At 38.4% G+C, this 22,896-nt stretch overlaps 2 protein-coding genes across 2 annotated transcripts; one reads left to right on the forward strand and one right to left on the reverse strand.

Annotated features, from left to right (window-relative positions):
* Positions 1 to 1,832: 1,832 nt before the first annotated feature.
* LOC102805662 (uncharacterized) lies at positions 1,833 to 8,703 on the reverse strand. Its single transcript, XM_006820066.3, has 8 exons — positions 8,661 to 8,703; positions 5,562 to 5,681; positions 5,199 to 5,354; positions 4,272 to 4,424; positions 3,536 to 3,658; positions 3,248 to 3,396; positions 2,940 to 3,025; positions 1,833 to 2,799 (listed from the first exon to the last, which is right to left on the reverse strand). The coding sequence occupies exons 1-8, from the start codon at positions 8,701 to 8,703 to the stop codon at positions 2,022 to 2,024; spliced, it is 1,608 nt and encodes a 535-aa protein (XP_006820129.1). The 3' UTR covers positions 1,833 to 2,021.
* Positions 8,704 to 12,496: 3,793 nt separating this feature from the next.
* On the forward strand, positions 12,497 to 16,555 carry LOC144357704 (N-acetyllactosaminide beta-1,6-N-acetylglucosaminyl-transferase-like). The gene is made up of 2 exons (XM_078011744.2): positions 12,497 to 12,616; positions 13,196 to 16,555. Exon 2 carries the CDS (start codon positions 13,338 to 13,340, stop codon positions 14,955 to 14,957), a length of 1,620 nt encoding a protein of 539 aa, XP_077867870.1. The 5' UTR covers positions 12,497 to 12,616; positions 13,196 to 13,337; the 3' UTR covers positions 14,958 to 16,555.
* The last annotated feature ends 6,341 nt before the right edge of the window (positions 16,556 to 22,896 follow it).

The following is a 22,896-nucleotide window of genomic DNA, read 5'->3' on the forward strand; positions in this document are numbered from 1 at the left end:
CAGATCGATTCACGCAATCGTTTCTACCAGTCAGGTCGATTCACGCGATCGTTTCTACCAATAAGATCGATTCACACAATCGTTTCTACCAGTCAGGTCGATTCACGCGATCGTTTCTACCAATAAGATCGATTCACACGATCGTTTCTACCAGTCAGGTCGATTCACGCGATCGTTTCTACCAATAAGATCGATTCACACGATCGTTTCTACCAGTCAGGTCGATTCACGCGATCGTTTCTACCAATAAGATCGATTCACGCGATCGTTTCTACCAGTCAGGTCGATTCACACGATCGTTTCTACCAATCAGATCGATTCACGTGATCGTTTCTACCAATCAGATCGATCCACATGGTTGTTTCTACTTACCAGTCACGATCAAATATACAATCATTGAATGAACAGAAGTGGAATGACATTTTCTCCATATATGCATAACGTATATACTGTTCACAATATTATTGTTTATGTCAGTTTGTAATGGACAGTTTTAACTGTGGGTTAACGTTCCCCTCATAAACACCGAACACAATAAGGAATTTAAGAAGGGAATTTCAATGTTGCATCCTACACTAAGAGTACAAACTGATCATTATGATCCAGGAGATAGTTAAGATGAATAGTATATTTATATATGAATAGTAATTGGTGTGAAATTATTATTCATGGTAGAGTTAACTTCTCATAAGTCAGAAGCCAAAAGCTCAGAGGTTGAGAAATGTCTAAAAAAATGAAAATAAATTGTTCTGACTATCGATATTGGCATTGAAGTTGACTATATCAAATAAAATTGGCGCATTTTAGTGTCGTCCTTTGACCCTGCCCAAATGGTTGCCAAAGAAAAGTCACGCCATCACGCTTCCAGACTGCGTGGAGGTAGAAGTACTACTACCTCCATGCTTGAATTGAACATATTTGAATTGGACGTATTTTGTTTCATTGTCACGATAATCTCCATGCTTTCATCAGTTTCATTAGTGCCCAGATTATGATCCACTAAAGTAATGGTCTGTGATTTAATATTCCCAATCTGGGTCGATTTTGCTTCAGTCATGGCCCCCAATTTTTCCAGTGTCATGGTTGATGCAGGGACATAACGGACATAATTACTGAACAGCCGTTTGTTCATTAAACGATGCAGTTATGCTTTCTCTGCATTTTGGTTATTTTGTATTATTTACAGCAGCCAAACAGTAGAATAGTAAAGTACATTTTCAGTCGCGTTTTGAAGGGCGACAGTCTTCGCGCTGTGTATGTGCGAAATTTGTGTTGATAAACATTGATTTTCCCATAATCCAATGCGCTCTTCTAATGGAAATCACAAGTATGAGATTTTGATTCTGGAGCGACTTGCACTAATTACCGCCGGTGACTCTTCGATACCTTACAATAACTTAAAATACCTAATTAAAGTTTGGTAATGTCTCAGTTTATACTCGTTGATCTGCGCAACAGTCAAAGTCGCCATCTTTGTTTATATGAGACCCATATATCTTGCGCATGCGTGGCGCGACGACTACCGTCCTTTATTGTGTTTTGGTAAGAAAGCTTTCGGCGTTGGTGGCGAAACTTGTTTTGGGGTACGTATTTTATTGATCGCCTTGTTTCCTGTTTTACGTTTAATAATTAATGAACTTTGGTTCGAGCTAATTATACATTATAGTAGTAAAAATGAATTTAATAATTAGGTTAGCTTTTCAGTTATGTTAAATATATTCTCATTTTCTTGTAATGAATTCATATTGATGCTTGATGCTGGAATCCCGCCTATTCACAAACGTACTTTTACACTTTTCAAACGGCAATAATAAACTCAGAGTAAGAATACATTCACAGAAATATCAACATATTTTATATTTGAATTGACTACATGTGTTTCATATCTGAAAATAACAGGAACTCCATAATGGATGATCTTCTTCACACAATGAAAAAGGTAATTTATACTTTATAGCCCGCTGTTTAATGGCACCAACAATAACAAAATTACAACTCAAGTTACTGTGGGTGGTGCAACATCACCACCAAGCAGAAAGTATTCCTGGGCCGAGCGATGACGCTACAAGTAATGGAACTTGTTTCACGTGATCTGATAGCAGGATATGATTGGCCGCCTCTCGTCCAGTGGAAACAGCCCGTTCCATGAGGGCGCTTGGATATGACGTCCTAAGCCAATCACCGGCGAGCATCAAGTTAGATATCCCACAACTCTTCGCAAAATGCGACATTGGGCGATGTCTATTTGACCCCGCCTGGAAAGAGGGGAAATTTTCATAGGAAAATACATTCACAGCTAAAATTTTGAAGTTCTTCTCAATAATTTCTGGAAAGATCTCCATTGCCGTTGGGGAGATAATGCCCCAGACTTCACTGTCTGAAACAGGTCCGTATTTCCAAGTGTAAAGGTGAAACTCCATTATCGATCCACCGGTTTTATTGGCCCAGATGGCAGACTCGCGTTCCAGTAAATGATACTGCGCGATTAGGTTAATCGGGTAGTGTTCAGGGCATTGTAATATATCAGGGGCATTCGGGATCTGTTTATCGAACCATATTCGAATCACTTTATACGGAGGTGCAATTGCAAGCCCGTCAATGCCACCCATGAACCGCTGTATGTTATTATGAACCAGTGCGTTATTCACGTATCGGTTAGCGCTGGATTTCATGATGTCTCGAACTCCACCGAAGTCGGTTGCTAACACGAAATAGTCGTAGTTTTTGTCATCTGCTGAAATGATGTTACCAGTTTTGTTATCAAACACAAAACCCTCAACAGTAGAGTTCAGCTCGATTCTGTTGGAACAAAAAAAAACAAAGTAAAATTAATTGATCGTGCGGATCTAGAACGATTTAAACACAGTGAAAATAACGTATTTTTGAGCTGAAGTGTTTGCTGCAAAAAAAAAGTTTAAAAACCGCTCACGGCTGCTTACATTACTCCAAATGACTTGAGTTTCTTCACCCATGGCTCAAGAATCCCAGTAAAATGATCAACTGTCGTCACTTCACGATAATCAGCCTATGAGCAAACGATAAATTACAAGTCAGAAATTGTGTATAAAACATTATTCGTCATGTAATAAGGGAACTTTATTTTTGATTGACAAATCAAAGCCATATCGATGCCGTAAACGTCATTCATTTTACTAGCTTACGTCAGAGAACCACTTTGTTGGAGGGCGCCGCTGTCGGAACCACACAAACATATACGGATTTATACGGGACCTTATTCGAATATTACCTTTGGGTTATTGAGGAAGTAAATTTGCATGTACATCAACATTTCTGCCGCGCTGAGAGTTTCTCTTTCGTTCATTGTCACGGACAAGGACGGTTGCATTATAATGTCATAGAAATTGGTATTCACGTGATATATCTGAGCCCACTCAGCTGTGAAAAAAACACGGAGAGACGGAATTTTGAAAGTTTATAATTCTTGTATTGTTAAAAAAAAAATACAAACTATGTACTATGTGAAGGATTACATTGTTGTTGCTATAGTGATACCAAAATTGAAAATATATCTCACCTAAAGAAATATTATCGTGTCTCTCATACACCTCGTCGTAGTTGAACCAAAACAAGTCTGGTATTGCCAGAACTGTTGTCAAAGCTTGCCAAAAATTAATGTTCAGACTGCGATATACAATGGCTGAAATTAAATGATATAATATTGATAATATTATACAGAATGCATTAAATAGGACATCCATTCATAATCGAACTATTAAAAAAATACTTTAAATATATGGTTTATTGGTTTGACCATGAAACTAAGAAATGCCTTCCTGCGATTTTTAACACCTACAAGAAACCAAAGTGACTGAATAAAAAAACAATTCATCAATAATGTAAACTATGCAAAAATAATGCTAATTTCTTCTCTGACATCAATCTGTATGGCAGAAAAAGTAAGTCTCCATTTTATTGAGGAAATCATATAAACGATTAGGCAAATAAAAGTGGCAGAATATCTACCCGTATACTCAATTCCTTTAGCGCAATATTTAAAAAACTGTTTTAATACAAGACAGCAGCACCTACATAAACTAAGCCAGTAATACATTCCTTGTATACAAATTTTTATCTTTTTTTTTAATGCCTTTTTGTTCCCTTACTTTTTATGTGGTTATTTTTTTTTTACTAATATCTGATTTGTAACCCTTTTCATTGGTGTTGATTTTATGGTTGTAATCATGGACATACTGTTAGTACGTCTATGTTGTAATCAGGATCATCCAGTATGATGACTAATATAAACTCACCCAATAGATTCAATGGGTACGGACCTTCACTATACAGAATCTCGGGTTTATGGTCTCTGAATATCATGTGCACAGGACCCCATGGTTTAAAATTGTGATCAATGTCTAGCCTCTTGCGTATGTCTTTAAACTGATAATAATTATAAAACCAGCCTGGAAATAAAAACAAATACGTCAGATTGGAATGTGATGGCGCTGTTCAATGGGTCTATTCAATGGTTTGCTCTTGTCCAGTTTCATTTCAATTATTAAGATAACAACCGAATTATTGCGATTTATTCTGATCAACAATTAATGAGAATATTGTTCACATGAAATAAGGGCTTCGACACTGCTAAATAAAAGTTCATTTGATCAACTACACAAATATTTCATTCAAAACATCAAGGAGTTTAGTTCACTTAGTTCAAATATTAATTTGAGCCAAAAAAGACAAATAAGGCTATTTTCTGATAGCCATCATCTCAACAATGAAATGTCAATATTTAAACAAAATAATGATAAAGCGCGGTCGTCGTCACGCTGCGCATGTGCGACATTTGAGTTGATAAACATTGATTTTCCCACAACCCAATTCGCTCTTCAAATGGAAATCACAAGTATGAGGTTTGACCTGGGCGCGACTTGCACTGATTACCGCCGGTGACTCCTTGATACCTTCGAATAACATGAAAATTACCTAATTAAAGCTTGGAAACGTCCCAGTTCGTACTCGTTGATCTGCGCAACAGTCAAAGTCGCCATCTTTGTTTATATGAGACGCTGATGAGACCATATATCTCGCACATGCGCAGCGCGACGACTACCGCGCTATAAGTTATTCAAGACCTACTAGTACTTTTATTTCAAGTAAAAATGCACTCACAGAAACCCAATTTTGGTTACAACATGAAACGAAGAAATACGAAGACCCTTAATCGGACATACCATGGAATCCATGCTCCAAGTAAAATGTACGATTTAACACTTCAACGGGCTTTGCAAATAATCGACCCCCGATTACATCCGATGCTTCTCGAATAGTGACGTCATAACCTCGTTCGGCTAGTTCTAAAGCAGTAGATAGTCCGGCAAGTCCTCCGCCTAATATGACAGAACATGTGTATTATATCATAACCTAAACATCTTACCTTGTTGTCCAAACATGGGATTACTATGTTCAGGGAGAAAAAGAAAGGACGGAATGTCATAATTGCATAAATCGTTCCACTATTCGAGTCTTTGAACTGAACTAAGCTTTACATTGAATTGATATTGAATGCATAATAATGCCACCAACGACGACCTTACCAGCAACCAGAACAGTTCGTTTAATGCCATCCGGGAGTTTATCTGGATCATCAGGATTTACTGGCTCAATCACACGGGGTGACCTCGGAGAACCAAATATAATAACAGCCACCAGAATACCTAATAATTATAATAAAACGTCATTTGTACTCCTGTACATCACATGTTAATCAGTCACTTTTGACAAGTTGTTCCTCCGATAAAAATGATAAATTCACATACAGGTCTACAATGAATAAATGAAACGTTACCTCCACTGTGGTATTCCCATTATGATTCTGTGAACGATAGAGGGCGTAATTGCTAATAGGAATGCCTGTACTTGAGTGAGGTGCACCATGGGAATACCATGTCGCGTAAAAGATGTGCTACTAGTATTACTGCAGCTCGGTAGGGTAAGATAGAATAAGAATTTTGCTTGAAAGAACAAGTTTTCCGTAACCAGTCGCGACCATTACACAGGGAACAAAGCCATTACTCCATAACGCAGTGTTTATTCATTTTAGTGTAATAAGAATATCAACACCTTTCAATACACCTTTGACCTGTGGGCTACTGTGCCCTCACTGATTGACTAACACATAACCCCACATCGATATTGTGAGACTTATTACGAATACATACAATGTAAATGATTTCATCTGCAACCCTCGTCCCGTAACCGTGACATACTATGTGAAGCGACAATATATCACCGTTGACGTAATCGTGTTCTTTATTGTATATCTTGCTATGGAAGTACAGTAAAGGGCAAGGACGCTTTTAAAACAACGAATTAAGGGCGTGATTTACCAAACACGAACTGCGTGTATGGTGATTTTACTTTGATACATATTCATTTCTTTGTGTTTGTAGATGGAAGCGAGCGTTTTTTATTGAAAGGGCGCGACAACATTTTAGTGTTTCAAACAGAAATAAAGCAAGAAACGTTCACATAGATGACAAATAATGTATCAAACTGAAAATCTAGTTTAGTTGAGTGTTAGACATCATGGCATGTTTTGCTATTTTTAGCGTGCCTACAGCCTACGTGATTTCAAATATATTAACTGTCAATGCAAACAGGTGATCACATGGGAACATGGCGCGACAAATAATCTCTATTCAAATATAAAATAATCACATATGCATATCATCATGATGGAGATGCCATATCTTTAGAACACGCCCCTTTGGCTGCTATCCCAGTCTTGAGAAAAGATGTTGTGAATTTGCAGAATTGCAGAATAAATTATGGTAATAAACTATATTTCACTGTTTCCTTTACAATTGCCTAATAGCGTCAGAAATCATGTACATTGAGAGCGTTCAACTGGTAAACGGGTGAATGTCGCATTTGAAGGGCGCGGTCATCACAGAGAGTCGTTTTCGATGTTGTCCCACGGCACCACGTCGAGTATAAGAATACAACATGATACCATGATAATACTTTCTTCTACAAACAAAACTATGCGACTCCGAACTACTGTCCAAGTTATACGATGTATATTCGGTAAGTTATACACAAAACATAGTTGAACTCTGGTGACCTTGCACTTTGTTATATAATATAATTCCCTTTATCATAGTTTGTTTCAATATAAAAATGCATTGTCATAATTAATTTTGAATACAAACAAGTTTTGGGGTTGAACCAACAGTGGGAAATCAGTCTACCGAATGTCCTTTAAAGATGTAAATATCTTACAAAAACATTGGTGCCTTATTTGTTTAATTATTTTAAGGGACATCATTTCCAGCTTTATTCAAAGTAATTCAGATATTTTAGTATAAAAACAAATGCCTCATCGCAAAATAAAAGTGCTGCATTTAGACGTGAATAGATTCATAAAACATGCAAGATAACAGACAATCTTAGCTGGCTTTTGTCCAAGTATTTTGTACAGGTGTTTGTCAAAAAATAATGATTCACTGAAACAAATATGAACTGTCCCATTGTGTGACTACTGTATTATATGAAAAGTAAAAAAAAAACCTTTATGAATAGCTATCATGTTGCAAGCTCTGCTTTGTATGTAAATCAACTTAAATAGTTAGTTGGTGTCCAGTGGAGGGAGAAGTCAACAGTACTGTTGCCTCCTGAGAATCTACATCTTCAAACACTGCAATTTTTGAAGAGCGTTTTTAAACCAGTATTATAAAAACTCTATCATTCTGTTCTAATAGCTGAAACATATTCCTGTGAGTTTTCATTGGTCGAATGAACTGTTTGTCAAATACAGAATACATATATTTTAGAACAATTTTCTTTTTAAAATGTGGATGAAATGTTTTGCTTTTTATGTATTTTTTATGTATTGTTTTTGATTTGATAACTTTGAACTAAACATATTTTCTATTAGCTTCAGATCTTGATCAAAGTTTGGCACCCAGTTCATAGGAGTGCTTATACTGATTTTCTGACATCTTGTTTTCTGTAAAGATTTTATTTGTAGGTTTGCAAATGTGTATCAGACTGTGCATTCTCTCCATGAGTTGGTTTGGAAACACAGTATGGAATTCTGAGATACATTACCAAGGATATTATTACAAGATAAATCATTTGCTTCATTGAACACATACAACAATGCATATTTCCACTGAGATCAGTGACCTTTGATGTGTATCACCAGTGATCAGTCAAATAGAAACAGTCAAAATATTTTATAAGTTTTTCTCAATTTTTGCATGATATTTTCATACAGGACATCTGTTGTTCAAACTCAGGGAAGACTTCATACTGATGAATAAGGTGACGAAGTTTGATAAAGTTTGGGATAGAATTAGTAAAGTTATTATGCACACAATAACAATTATTAACGACGACGACGACGACGACAACAACAACGACAACACCGGACAATTTTTTTCCCTTAATATACCTTTCCCTTCCATCTTTGATGGTACGGGCAAGGTAATAAAACCCAGAAAAAACACAAATAACCTGGTTGTACATCATTTATCTGTTGGATCTGTGCTACGATTTGTTTTCAGGTTTGTTATTTCCGTGTTTTTTTTTTCTAATTTCAACCAACCACTACGAACGATGTAGTTTTGTAGATTACATGCCATAACTACATGTCAACACTTCATAACTCACGTTGCCTAGCATTTACTCACCAAAAACAGCTACAACGATTGCGGGGTTTGAGTACCAGTGCATCACGCTAGTTGACTCTTAGGAGTACAAGATTGATATGGTGTCTCGCCTCAGATACTGAAGAATGCGATGTCACGAAATCTGTATGTCCTTACCATGCACGCCTTGTACTTAAACTGACCTCACCTGTTTTGGTGGCGCAAAGATTTTAAACTTCTGCAATATCATATAGTGAAAATCAGTTGGCGTGGCAACCAATTCTGAAATATTGTGACAATGAAGCTAGTCTGTTGGTTTCTGATCACCAAATCAGAAATAATGTTCATAGTTGTAATCGCAAACTGCAATTTGCATGTATTCGTGACTTTTAAACTAAATTTCATGGTGTTGTCATTATGCTCTCTACAGCAGTTAGCGAGAGTTTTTTTTTACAGATCATGCGAGGTCAGCCAAAACAGTATTTGTTTCAATTAAAATGTTTTTGTTTTTTTAACTGTCTCTTGTTACGTACAAATTGCAAGTGATGACGGTACGAATAGAGCATACCGTTGCCACAGACACCATCATATGTTTGGTACTACGTGACCACAGTCATTCGTGAAGTGGCGCTTGTCGGTTGTATTTCAGAAATGTACACGTTTGGTTTAAGCAATATATATATATAAGAGGCGTTGCGCAACTCCAGATCGTCGAAGTTAACCACTCGGTCGAATTTATCGAAGAACAATATGATATAGTGAAATCGATCACTATATAATATTGAGTCAACTTCGCGCGATTACTCATGGGAAAAATAACTGATTTGTGAATTTACGTGTGCTACACCAATCAGTGGGCGTCTAGACATATTTGCTTCGTCAATCATGTTTAATCACGTGAAGTTGACTGAAAAGTAATATACTGGCGTTATTGACGTGAATGGACTCAAGCATCGGTCAAAATTTACCAATTTTAGTTTGTTGATGAATAAATGAGTGGGTGAATTTGAAAGTATGTGTCTTTGTGGAAATATCAACGAATCGCTTTGATGAATATACAATTAAAAGGTAACATATAATATATATAATATATTAATTATGTGAGCCGGGCATGAAAGTTTCTGAATTAAGCGTATAACCGGTAAGTACGTGACAGGGTCAAGTGCTTATCTTCATATCATGCCAGCGTCCACTATGCATGCCCGTTCAAACACAATCATGTAATTTCCGAACTTGCATGTAAACCAAAGTTCAGAAGGTTCCTCACGTCGCATACTCAAACAGACCTTACCTGCTTCGGTGACGCAAATGATTCGAACGTCTGTGAACCTGGAAAGACGAATGAGAACTAATGACTTACCCTCTAACCCATTTAAGCGATGTTTCTAAACAATGAATGGAATTCTGCCAGACTCCGGGGAGCATGTTAATAATACAATTGTTCGTGGGCATGCACAGCTTTGGCACACAGCAAAGTCCAATCGCTGTGTGTTTACATCATAGCGCCACCAGGCGTCCAGTCGGAGATGCACGAATCACTGAAAAGCATCGCAACTATGGAGTACAAAGAAAGTTATAAAATAAGTCTTGGTTGCATTCTTGCTCGCTATTAAACCATCTTTCACTCACAGTCCTCAGGGGGTTGTTATTTATTCACCTGATTTTCCACTAACTAGATTGTCTTGGAAGCTCGCTATTATAACACACAAATCACAACACCCTGTATCGCCATATCGCATTATATTTTTGTTCATTCCTGAATTCATCCAATTTATAACAGAGCGTCATAGGAGATGTATATGATAACTACCATCGTATACTAGTGTTCGTTGTTGATAACCTATCTTGACTCGGGTCAAGCATCAGATTACTGGTGTCTATAGAACAATGGATGACACGATGCGTTTATTCACGGACCATCCACGATCGGACGGAGCCTACGTCACAGAACGTTCTATGTGCTCGGACGCACGGGCATTTGACGCAGGAATTCGGTGAATATTTATTATTTAATTTAGTGAATATTTATTAAAAAAGACGTGAATTTATTTTATGGATATATATAAAACTTTACCCCGAACGATCCTTTATTCGAATTCAAAGATGTTTTCATTGGTTGTAGAAACCATTTGGTAACACCCATTACCCATGATTCGTTGCAGGTTTTTTTCTTATCATTGACCGATTTACCGTGACAGCCAAGAACGCAAGGTAGATTCCATCAAATTTGTTTACAACGCTTAAAATTACAGTGATTCATTCGCTGAAACAGATTTAAAGGGTGGCAGTCGTCGTTCCGCGTCCTGTTCGACATGGAACTCATAGCGACGTATACAACACTTGTAAAATACATTATTTATTTATATGAAATTCGAACACGCGCTGCGCGACGACCACCGCGCTTTAACGTAGAATGCAAATACAGCAGTTTAGTGTTCTGTACTGTAATTTGTTGTAGATTTCAATGCAGCGACATGTTCTGAATCAGTCCAAGCTCAAGAAACTCTTGAGAATAAAAAGTCCATCGGACATATATAGTCGACAAGTCGATCGGCCCCGGTTGAGCCAGGGAATGCACACACTGCTCAATAGCCTGGTCAAATCGTCACCGGCACTATCATCACTGCACAGGCAAATCCGGCAAATTTCACGCGAGAAATTAAATCTCGTGCGGCAGCCACCAAAATTAAAGCAGCAGAACAACGATGAAAGCCACTTATCCCACAGTCTTCCACGAACAAAAATATGACATCGATTTGATTTCACGAGCAAAAAATTATTTATTTTCAGAATATTATATCAATAATCGAAAGTTATAACAATTAACATATATATTATCACCCGATAACAATATTTGTAATTGGTAAAGACAGGCTAATTGTTTTAGGTAAAGCAATTGTTTTGTGCATCTATTTTTTGTCACGGTGGTGAACTTTTCGTCGCACGATGGCGCTGTTATCATCTACAGACAGATGAGAGACTGAGGTCAGTTAACAGTCTACCGAGAAAAACTCTACGACGAGTGTTGGAAGATTGTTAATAATTAACAGCCACTTTATAAATAAATAGAGTATTGGTAAAACGAAGACAACACGAAATCACCCAGTTATAGTATTGTTCCTGTTATTAATGATATTAATAACAGCTTGCCCTACATAGGCTTAGTACATGTTATCATTATGGGTCAAACTAGTACATGTACATTGCGTAGCAGAATTTAAAAATCAAACATCGTGTAATTATCACGTGAATTGTGTTACTTATTTATATATTTATTTATTTGTTTTGTTTCGCTTGTTTATTAGTAAGTCATTTATTCATTTAACTAATTTCAAGAGGATGTATGATTTACAAATATTACGTTTTTTTATAATACTCCCATCACGTGAGCATCGTCATAAGCTGACATATATAATTATACAACACGAAAAGGATTACACGCAACGCTAACACGAAAGTCACTAAGGGACATAATATTTACACCATTTTCACGTCGATGAATCACCATCGTGCGTGTTCAGGAATAATTTCTGAAGAGTCCAGAAAGAAGAGATTTCCAATCACAGAAATGAGTTCTCCGTCCCTGAAAGATGAGCACTCCACCTTCAAAAGACGAGCTCTTCATTCCAATACCTATACATAACGTTGCCCATAAGGCATTGCACTTGACATAAATAGTGACTACTACTCTATATTACGGCGATGTTTCAGCACAATCAAAGCAAATGTAAATGTCGTACATTAATGTATTGAGATGTAAAATAAGGGGAGAGGCGACAGCTGGACCTGATAACACATTGTGCACACGAGGCTCCTACGCAACAAAAAGTACGTAGGTCGGGGCTTGAATTGATCCCGTCATTGTTAAAAGCCGGCGCCAGCAGTGAACTGTATTGGTCCTGGTGCTGTGCGTAGTGTTTGAGTGTGTCGCGACGACGAGACAGGGTGCCTGTGTGCTGTGCTACTGATTTCATCTGACACCATGGTCCGACAAGACGGTAAGATGACGATAACGTGTGAATGTTCATTTATTGATAATAATATGATTTTAATTTAAGGCGAAATCAGTGTGACATCTACAACCCCGCTCAAATAATGACGTCAAACACATAATGTGAAAAACAAACTCACTTTTCGTATCACAAACTGTCAGCAGCCGACTGACAAAATGTTTTTGAATTGTGTTATTTCGACAATTAAAGCGGAGTGATAGTTTTTTTTACATTTTCGTATTTTTACCAACAAGCACCGCCGCGAGTCTTATTATACATTGGAGTAGTAATCTGAGTGTATATACAATGTGGTTAGTTTGTGTTTGTGCGACGAAATGATGGCTCAGACAACGCACAACATTATAACGAAACGTACAGTTAGATAGTGGTGATATGTGATAGCACGCATATAAAGTCCAAATTTAAAGAAAGGGAGCGTTTTGTAGTATTCCGCTTTGTTGAATTACGTTAACAAACCGTATATGTATCAACATATGGTAAAGAAATATATTCACGCGATGTTATTTTATGAACGTTTTGTAACTATAATAACACTTACGATCGTGTTGTTTTGTTTTGTTTTAGTGTGATGCTGACGGTGAACACGTCAGGATACTGGTAAATGTGGAATACTGTGATCACAAAATGGCGACCGTTACATCTGAGTACGATATAGGAACACGATAGGTCAGAGGTCATTCATACTGACACCTGCTAACGGATCAATATGTTAGTAAAACACGTGTTTCGCATACTGATTGGCGCCAATATTGTGGGACTTCTATACCTTTTATATTATCCTCTCCCTGCCGATGATTATATTAACGGACACCGACATGCCAGAGCAGGAAAACATTTCGGTCATAGACCAGGACAAATGAATTGGAATGCCTGGCACAACGTTAACGATTTTGACCATTTTGGGCTAATGAATCAGTCGGTTATCAACGCGCGTAACATTACCCGAGGTGCCGGGCTTAAAGTGGCCATGTCCAGAGTGCGGGAAAACGCCACCAATCATCACGAAGAGGCGAAACCGTTACCGCGACGACCAATGTTCGATGTTATTAGCCCAATGTGCGTAAATCTATCGCTGGGAACAGCCGATCTCGGTTTTGCTAATCTTATTCGCGATATGAGGAGAAAGGACTACCCCAGAGACGACCAGCTTCTGCGTTTGACTGACAACTGCGATGAGTACAAAAATCTACGCGGGTACCGAACAAAGCCGCTCTCTGCAGAGGAAGCTGATTTTCCAATTGCATATGGGATATATGTATACAAATCAGCTCACCAGGTTGAACAACTTTTACGTACTATATACATGCCACAAAATTTCTATTGCATTCATGTGGACCAGAAGTCGCCGGCAGTGCTTCACGATGCCATGGCTTCTGTAGCCAGGTGCTTTGACAATGTGTTTATACCCTATATATCCGTGTCAATTCCGTATCGTTCTGTGGAACTACTTAAAGCTGAACGCGTTTGCATGGATATTTTACTAAAACAGGGTGATTGGAAGTATTATCTTAATCTTGCTGGGCAGGAGTTTCCACTGCGCACCAACTTAGAAATTGTACGGACCCTGGCGGCGTTCGGTGGGAAGAACGATATCGGGAGCATACCAAATGTGGTTCCCTTTCGCCAAGACTATCTACACACTACAGAAAATGACGTCTTGAAGATGACAAGTCGAGAAAGATTGTCAGAAATGCCCCCGGGAGATATTCCATTATTTTACGGAGAGGCACACGTTGTGCTCACTCGGCCTTTCGTAAATTTCATTTTGACTGATGGTAATGCCAAGAAGTTATTCGAGTGGTTCAACGGCACAGACACGCCAGAAGAGCATTACTATGCATCTTTGAATCGCCTGCCCGACGCACCAGGGGGGTTTCCACACACCAGTTGGTCAATAGCTAGAGCTAAGCTGTGGGACGATGGTGCAAAAAATAAAGGGTCTGTAATTCAATGCGAAGGAAAATATGTGCACGACATTTGTATCTTGACAACAGGAGACCTGCCGTGGTTGTTACGACAACCGTTTCTTTTTGCCAATAAGTTTCACGTATCCGCAGACCCCCTCGTATTGGATTGTTTGGAAGAAATTATTGGACACAGAACGATCCACCCACTACCATTGAATATGCAAATTTACCGCGATTTTGCTCTCACACGTACGATCGGCAATTGCACGAACATGGTGAATTCGAGTTCCGTGCCGCAACTGTTATTTAAAATGTCTCGATGTGCGCTAGATTACAGTTACAACAGATTCCAGAATATCGTTTCTACATTGCTGTCATATGAACGGCTTCAGGGGTCAGAAAGTCCGCGTTCTGACTAAGATAATGTCTCAGGGTAATGGACATGGCAGCTTACATGGCCCCGGGTAATGTGCAGGATAGTTTACATGTCCGTAGGTAATGGACATGGCAGCTTACACGGCCCCGGGTAATGTGCAGGATGGTTTACATGTCCGTAGGTAATGGACAGGGCAGCTTACACGCCGCCGGTAGATGGGTAGGATAGCTTAAATATATCCGGGTGATGGGCAGGATAACTTACATGTCTCCGGGTGATGGGCAGGACAGCTTACATGCCTCTGGGTGATGGGAAGGATAACCTACATGTCTCCGGGTGATGGGCAGGACAGCTTACATGCCTCCGGGTGATGGACGGGATAGCTTACATGTCTCAGCGCAATGGACAGGATAGCTTTCATGTGCCCGGGTGATGGATGGGATAGTTAACATTATCCGGATAAAGGGCAGGATAGCTCACATGTTCATGGGTAATGGACAGGATAGACGGGCCTAATCGTGGCAATTTTGTTTTTTTATCATAATATGAACGAATTTATAAAATCTTCCACGTTGATGCAACATTTTGCGTACGCCTACCAGTATTAAAAGAAAATTAAACAATAAAATTAAATTAAACAATAAAATTGTCACGACCAGTCTACTTATATCGGTGTGTTCCGGGCAATAGCTTACATGACCCGGGTAATGGATAGGTTAACTTACATGTCTCTGGTTAATTTATAAGTGATTGAAAAGAAACGGCAGTTGACAATTCGAAATGATTAAACACTACGGACAGGGATTGTTGTTGTGTGGTAACGCCGGCTGAGACTAGAACAGTTTTTGCGCTGGATTTATAGCCAGCCAATCTGTGCATGTTGTTTTGATACTTATTAGAGGCGAATGTATTAAGTAAATATTGTTAGTGTATTGCAACAGCGTTACGTACTTCACAATATCGGCAATGCAAAAAAAAATGTATTCCTCCTATTGGATTCGTAGTACGAATACAATCTTTTGTCTCTTTTAATAAACCTGCAGAATTTTTTTTTCATATTTTTTTTTCAAAATTTTGATTTAAGCAATGTACAATTTATGTTCACTTCACATGTTCTAAAATTACTAAATGAGTTTATAGAAAATATGCAAACTGTTGCATCAAATTGTCAAACAATGTCCCGATGTGGCAGTCGACACAATTATGGTTACAACTGCGACCCTCTACATTGTATGCTCAATATCCGATTGGTTGAAGTAGTATAACGCAGCCAACGCATTAGATTTTTTACTGTCGTGAAAGGATAATCACGGTGTTTGCGGCAATATTTTTCAATGACGATGCGTGTGAACATACTGGTAGTTTGATGCGATTACGGCTAGTCAAGTCATGCATGGACTCAGCAATCTATACTTATTACAGCTATGAACAAATTTACATCATATGTTTATTTTATTTTATTGGAAAACTATTGACCCGGACTATGTAACATATCTACGGCGTATATGACTGGTATATATTGTACATCGCCGAGTTCAAGTTCGAGGCGGAACCGGAGTATGTTATAAGCATTTCATTTTGTATTTTATAAGTTTAGACATTTAGAATGAAATTAAATAAAGTGTTCAACATATAGAATAATTACTTCAACGAGAAGCGTATACATTGTGTGTTGCAGCATGGGATAGCAAGCTGACACATCCCTTGGCCGTGGCCTTACTCACGTGATCGTGGGCATGTTTTGACCAAATCACTGTGATACACTATCCGCTGGGATTTTGTGGTGATGTCGTGGAAAACAAATAAGTACAGTTGTTTTCTAATAGGTAAATAATGTGAAAATGAACCACCAGACGCAAATATGAAGAAAATATTTGCAGCAATTAAATTTCATTCAGTCTCCCAATTTTATATTCGGTAATAGTGATTATTCATTTCATTTTATTAACGATTTATAAAGCGTATGCAAACCTTGCTTGCTTGTTCATAACAGTCGGGCAGGCAGTCAGGTCACGGTTACTAGTTGGTAACCGTGGTCAGCTTATGTCACAGTGATCATCTACAAATCTCAAAGTCTACTAGACTATTAGACAGACCAATGAAACTAACAATACACACAACTTTAAAGGGCGGTAGTCGTCGCGTCACGCATGCGCGAGATATATGGGTCTATAAACAAAGATGGCGACTTTAACTGTTGCGTAGATCAACGAGTACAAACTGAGACGATATATATTTTTTAGGTGATTGGAAGGTATCGAAGGGATCATCGGCGGAAATTAGTGCAAGTCGCCCCGGGTCAAACCTCATACTTGTGATTTCCATTAGAAGAGCGCATTGGATTGTGGGAACTTCAATGTTTATAAACACAAATGTCGTACATGCACAGCGCACCGCGTTCTGTTCGATATGGGACTCATAGAAACGTATACAACGCGCGTAAAATATATTGTTTGTTTACATGAAATTCGGACACGCACTCAGGCCGCGCGACGAATACCGCCCTTGTAGAGTAAACCAAACTGAAGCATTTGACGTCACCACCACTCAATAACCAGCATTACACCCTTCCCTAAAACAAATACTACATTCAACATTTAAAATGTCACAATGTATGGAAAGCCTGATATACAAGTAAAATACTGATAGTGAGTGGAAATCAAATCTTTGTAATATACATGTATGTGCATCGGGCAAACTTCATTTACAGCAGCCATATCACATCCAGTTCGTAACAATGGTATTGCCCGGTCATATACGAGTACTCGAGTTTAATGAGAATTATTGGTATATTTAGAGCCACGTGCACCGGCGGCCATACCCGGTCAATGGCCATTTAAATGAAAGCGACAACATCCGTAATATTATCAGATTTTAGTTAAATCATGAGTGAATTACAACCCACGAACCTATAGTGATGGGGCGACCGGGTCGTATGATCGAACCTTGGCCAGTGACAGTGACAAGACAAAATGGTTGACATTTGATATTAGGTTCACTTTATTATCATTAGCAACGACCCAGTTACTATGATTTTAGTGTAGTGTGAATTATATTAATTGTATTCATCACTAGGCTATATATAACGATATATACTCTCAGTGCAACAAAGGTATTCCCTTCATCTTAATTAATATTATACATTTCAATGGCAGCTGCGGACGTTATAAACGTTTTATAAAAATATTTTTAGTTTGACATCATCGTGAGTTCTAAATAATATTAATGATTACATGTAAGTTCAAACCAACCAATCAGCGAGCGAATAAGTAGGCGGTGGCAGTTGCTACGTCACGTGAAGGCACGCGCGTTCATTCCCGGTGTATGTTATCCGTGACTTAGAGCATTATGGCAAATTGAAAATTGGCGATTTGAGACTATATATCAACAATAATTTTACCAAAGTTAACGAAATTCAACAGCAGAAAAATACGCTTAGAGTTAATCAACAAAGTTGCCACTCGTCCCACGTGTGAAAGAAAATGTTGAATATTGACCATACAAGTATAATAGAACAAGAAATTTAAACTAAATCATAATATAACACAAACTAAGATTTATATCCCATAAACTCTAGCCTGGGTACATCACCAAAATGCAGTTTCTTTAAAACGTATGATGAAACATTGATTCATCTATTCTATGAGTGTATAGTTGTGAAGACCATCTGGCAAAGTATTTCGGTGCGTTTCGCTCATCTTCCCGCCCTTAGTAATATGTGCAACCAAGATATTATTATTCTTGGAAACAAGGTTTTTTCGAATATAACATATCATATTATTCTTCTAGCTAAACGCCATATATACTTTTCTAAAATTAGAAACGAAAAACTTTCTTTCCATGGATGTCCATATCTCATCAGGCAAGTTTATAAAATTGAAAAAGAGATAGCGATAGGGGGAGGTAAATTAGCGAAGCACACTGAAAAATTGGAATAATTTAATATGCTGAGACGTTGACATACCCCCTTTTCCTTTCTTTTCTCTTTACTTTATATTCGTATTCTTATAGTTATCTCGTTACCATGGTTTTTGTGTAGAAATTGTACTCTTTTGATGAGATAATTTTATGTATTTAAATATGTGGTTAACGTATAATTAAAATAAAATATATAAAAAGTATGAAAATTATTTATAAATTTCCAAATATTCTGCATCGCCAGATTACAAAGACTGTAATTTCAGTGATTTCAAAACTAACTTTCATATCACAGTGTGATAACTCTGATGTCATAAATCATACTTTTTTTTATCATTTGTTACTGTAAAGTGACGAGCAAATATTACAGCACGTAACAGGAATTGAGTCCCTAGCGATGATAACAACACACGCTTAAAACGCAAAGGCTCATGGGTAGACGCCTGTTTGTAAACAATAACACGCTATGGCCACCTGGCGCATGTGTAGATGACTCCCCCGCTTTAACATATTACACGTTCAAATGCATGAGTCAATGAATTGTACGCCATTGACTCATGAAATCATACATCAAAGTGTCCTAGAAGAAACAAGAAGAGAAAAACGACTCTTAACCGAAACAATTCATTCTGATGTAGTTTACATATTTATAGAAGAGAAATTAGAATACTAGTACCAAACCAGTACTAAAACCAGAGAAATTCAGAGAAATGCTTAGTTAAAATATTTTCATTATTTTATTTTTAAAAATTAATTTAATCAAAATTTCATCATTTTATTTTTTTAGTACAAAGCTCCCTCAACGTCCATCTCGGGACCATGCCCGGGACCTCAGACAAGTACCGCGGTATTTATTAGTTGTCTGAGCCGGGACGAAATGGGACTTCCCCGGGCGTTAATACCCACTGTTATACACTGTTATAAAGATATATTAAAATAGCAAAGACAGTGAATGTTACTAACAAGAAAATACTACTAGTAGTAGATAAGGCTTCGTACAACTTGAATGGTACTTTAGCTTCGATTGCATATATTCATAATAAATAAACTGTACAATTCAGTGTCAAAGCTATGGACGAGAGCGAGTCAATCACCGCAACATTGATTAGCACAAAGCTTTGTACTTATACGCAGCGGCGATGTGCTTGTGCATGGAGAATATTCATTTGCCAGACATTATATTGTGTAACATTGCGTCAAAAAGTTAGCAGTGTAAAAAATGTATGTAAGTTATTTGCCAAAACTTCGTGTAACTTCAGCTTTCCGCGATTGACACTAGAACATACGTCCATTAATAGCGGTATACTTTAGTTTTCTGTGATTGACACTAGAACATACGTCCATTAATAGCGGTATACTTTAGTTTTCTGTGATTGACACTAGAACATACGTCCATTAATAGCGGTATACTTTAGTTTTCTGTGATTGACACTAGAACATACGTCCATTAATAGCGGTATACTTTTAGTTTTCTGTGATTGACACTAGAACATACGTCCATTAATAGCGATATACTTTAGTTTTACATTGCAATAATATACAAACAAAATGACACAATATGTGACCATATGGATATCATGTATTTATAGAAATATTTTCGTTTTTGTACTTAGTAGTACTAAGTAGTACAATAAAACGCGACAATAGCAGCATTTTGTGTTACTGTGTAGGCCTAGTACGTCCACGATAAGTTTTACCCCAGATGTTTTACAAATTGATAAATTGTACCTCATGTTTGGTTCTACAATGTACTTTACACATGTACCACCTGTTCCAGGGAGGATTGGCACGAGAGGGCGCCATCCGATGTGTCGACCTGCGCAGAAGGGCCCAGAAGGGACAGGTCTATACTGTTGTGTATAATGTTAAATCTGTGTCTTCAAAGTTTATTTGATATACAGTCACAATCTGTGTCTTTATTGTATATACAGTAACGTGACATTTTACGGCTGTGTAAATATCAGATATACACCTTGCACTATCAAGTTTATTTGTAACTTTCACGTCTCCGATCTGCGAAACGGATGTAGATGAGACTGTACACGATCTGTTTATAATTGCATTTTCGATTCTTTTTATTCAGCAGCCCATATGCAGTGTTTGAAATTACTGCCTGTCCGTACCGTGACGAGCGAGACAGGTAATTTTCCAGCTGGGCTGATAAATATGATAAAAATTAAAATTTTCATGACCGGTGGCCTGGTAACATTTTGTAATGGTCTACTTCGTGCACGTAATTATTTCATAAAATCCCCCCAAATGAGGAAACCGTTATCGCTTTTACCCCCAAACATAGTTTGTCCAGCTCGCATAACGAACTTCGACAGTTTGACGCGACCGGCGCATGTCACGTGACCCCTCATTCATAATAGTATTCAAATTTGCATGAAGCCACTCAACTCTCGGACTCCATATTGGTTAATCCGACATCTTTGTTCCGTAAAACGACACGCGCTGTTTTCTGCACACCCAGGGGCTTTAAAACGCTCGAACAACGACGGTCGTGGTCCAGCTCACCCCGTCAGTATCTCTGGGTGTCTACTGCAACTTATTTCGCGAGGATTTTGTGTTCGTGGCAGGATTGCGGTCGCCTCACTTCTTTGTTCGCAGAACAGACTGACACTATAGTAAGGGCGGGGTCAACGAACTTTATCATGGACGATTCCATTACGGTAGTGATACCCACGTCTCCGACGCGGTCTTCGGAAACACCACCAGTTAGCCAGCCAGTACCTGAAGTATATCCACCGGCAGTAGGATGCCCACCGGTACCCGGGGTATACCAAGGATATAAAAAAGAAGCTCCATCGGCGTCCCAACTGGTACTCAAATTAAGCCCATCGATACCCGAATTATGTCCGCCGGTACAAGACCATAGCCCACCGGTACCCGAAGTATGTCCATCGGTACTTGGAGTACCCCCTGCCCCGGAACCCCCTGGGATATGCCAACCGCCGGTACCCAGAGTATACCAACTTGTACCCCCTGGAGAAGGACTAAACCTGGCGCCGGATAACTTAAAACGCAAGCGTATGCGGGCTGATATCACAGACGTTATGCGGAAAGAAATATGTCTTTTCAAACTTGGAAACCCCTCTGCCAGCCACAGAGATGTTGTTGATATAATGCAGAAAAGCTACGGAATTCAAATCGGCAGAAGCACAATATCTGAAATTCTGCGAGAAAAACAACGGTGGCTGAGTCTCGATTTTGATAATTCCAGACCACAATTAAAACGACATCGATCTCCGAAATTCCCAGAATTTGAAAACTTGCTTGTTGCTTGGCTAAAACAATCAATGACCTCAGGAATTTACGTGAGCGACATGATGATAAAAAGGAAAGCTAGAGAACTAGGTATGCTGGTTGGTATCAATGAAAACAACTTTGCTTACTCCAGTGGGTGGCTTTCAAACTTTAAGGCGCGTTATGGGGTGAACCAGAAAGAGATGCGAATGTACAACAGTCAGCCGATCTCCAGAAGTCGACGCAGTCGGTCGCCAGTCCCCATCCGTGTATTTGTGCCGGTACCTGAACCCTCACAGTGCCACACACCCCCAAGTGTACCGACGGAAACAGGTCGAGAAGAACTATGTGACGATAAAAGTCAGCTACAAGACTACATAGCTAATTACTATCACGTCATTGGCTACGAGAAAGGTAGGTACTATGTACAGTAGGTGGGCCGTAATGCATCAACTTAGGGAGTCCTGTTCAAATGTGTGTGTTTTTTCGGGGGGGGGCGAAATTAGAAATTACCGATTTTTATAGGGGCGTTTGAATTGTATACTTGTGATCATATGATTCACTGTGTCCTAGGAAGTAAATATTTATTTTTAATATTCCATACAATTCATTTGCTCTATAACTGTTTCACACACTTACTGTGTTTCATTCTGAGCAGTTTTTATTGCACTCTAGTGATGTGTTGTCTACAGATTAGTTACAATAGTAGTAGTCTTGCTCACACATGCATCTATCGACCAGACATCATATAATACATTGTACAAGGGTGAGAAACATCACCCACGTAACTAGTACAATTGTAAATTGAACAACGCTAG

Source organism: Saccoglossus kowalevskii, chromosome 16 (genome assembly GCF_978046115.1).
Source record: "Saccoglossus kowalevskii chromosome 16, keSacKowa6.1, whole genome shotgun sequence".
In the NCBI taxonomy this organism is placed as follows: Eukaryota; Metazoa; Hemichordata; class Enteropneusta; family Harrimaniidae; genus Saccoglossus; species Saccoglossus kowalevskii.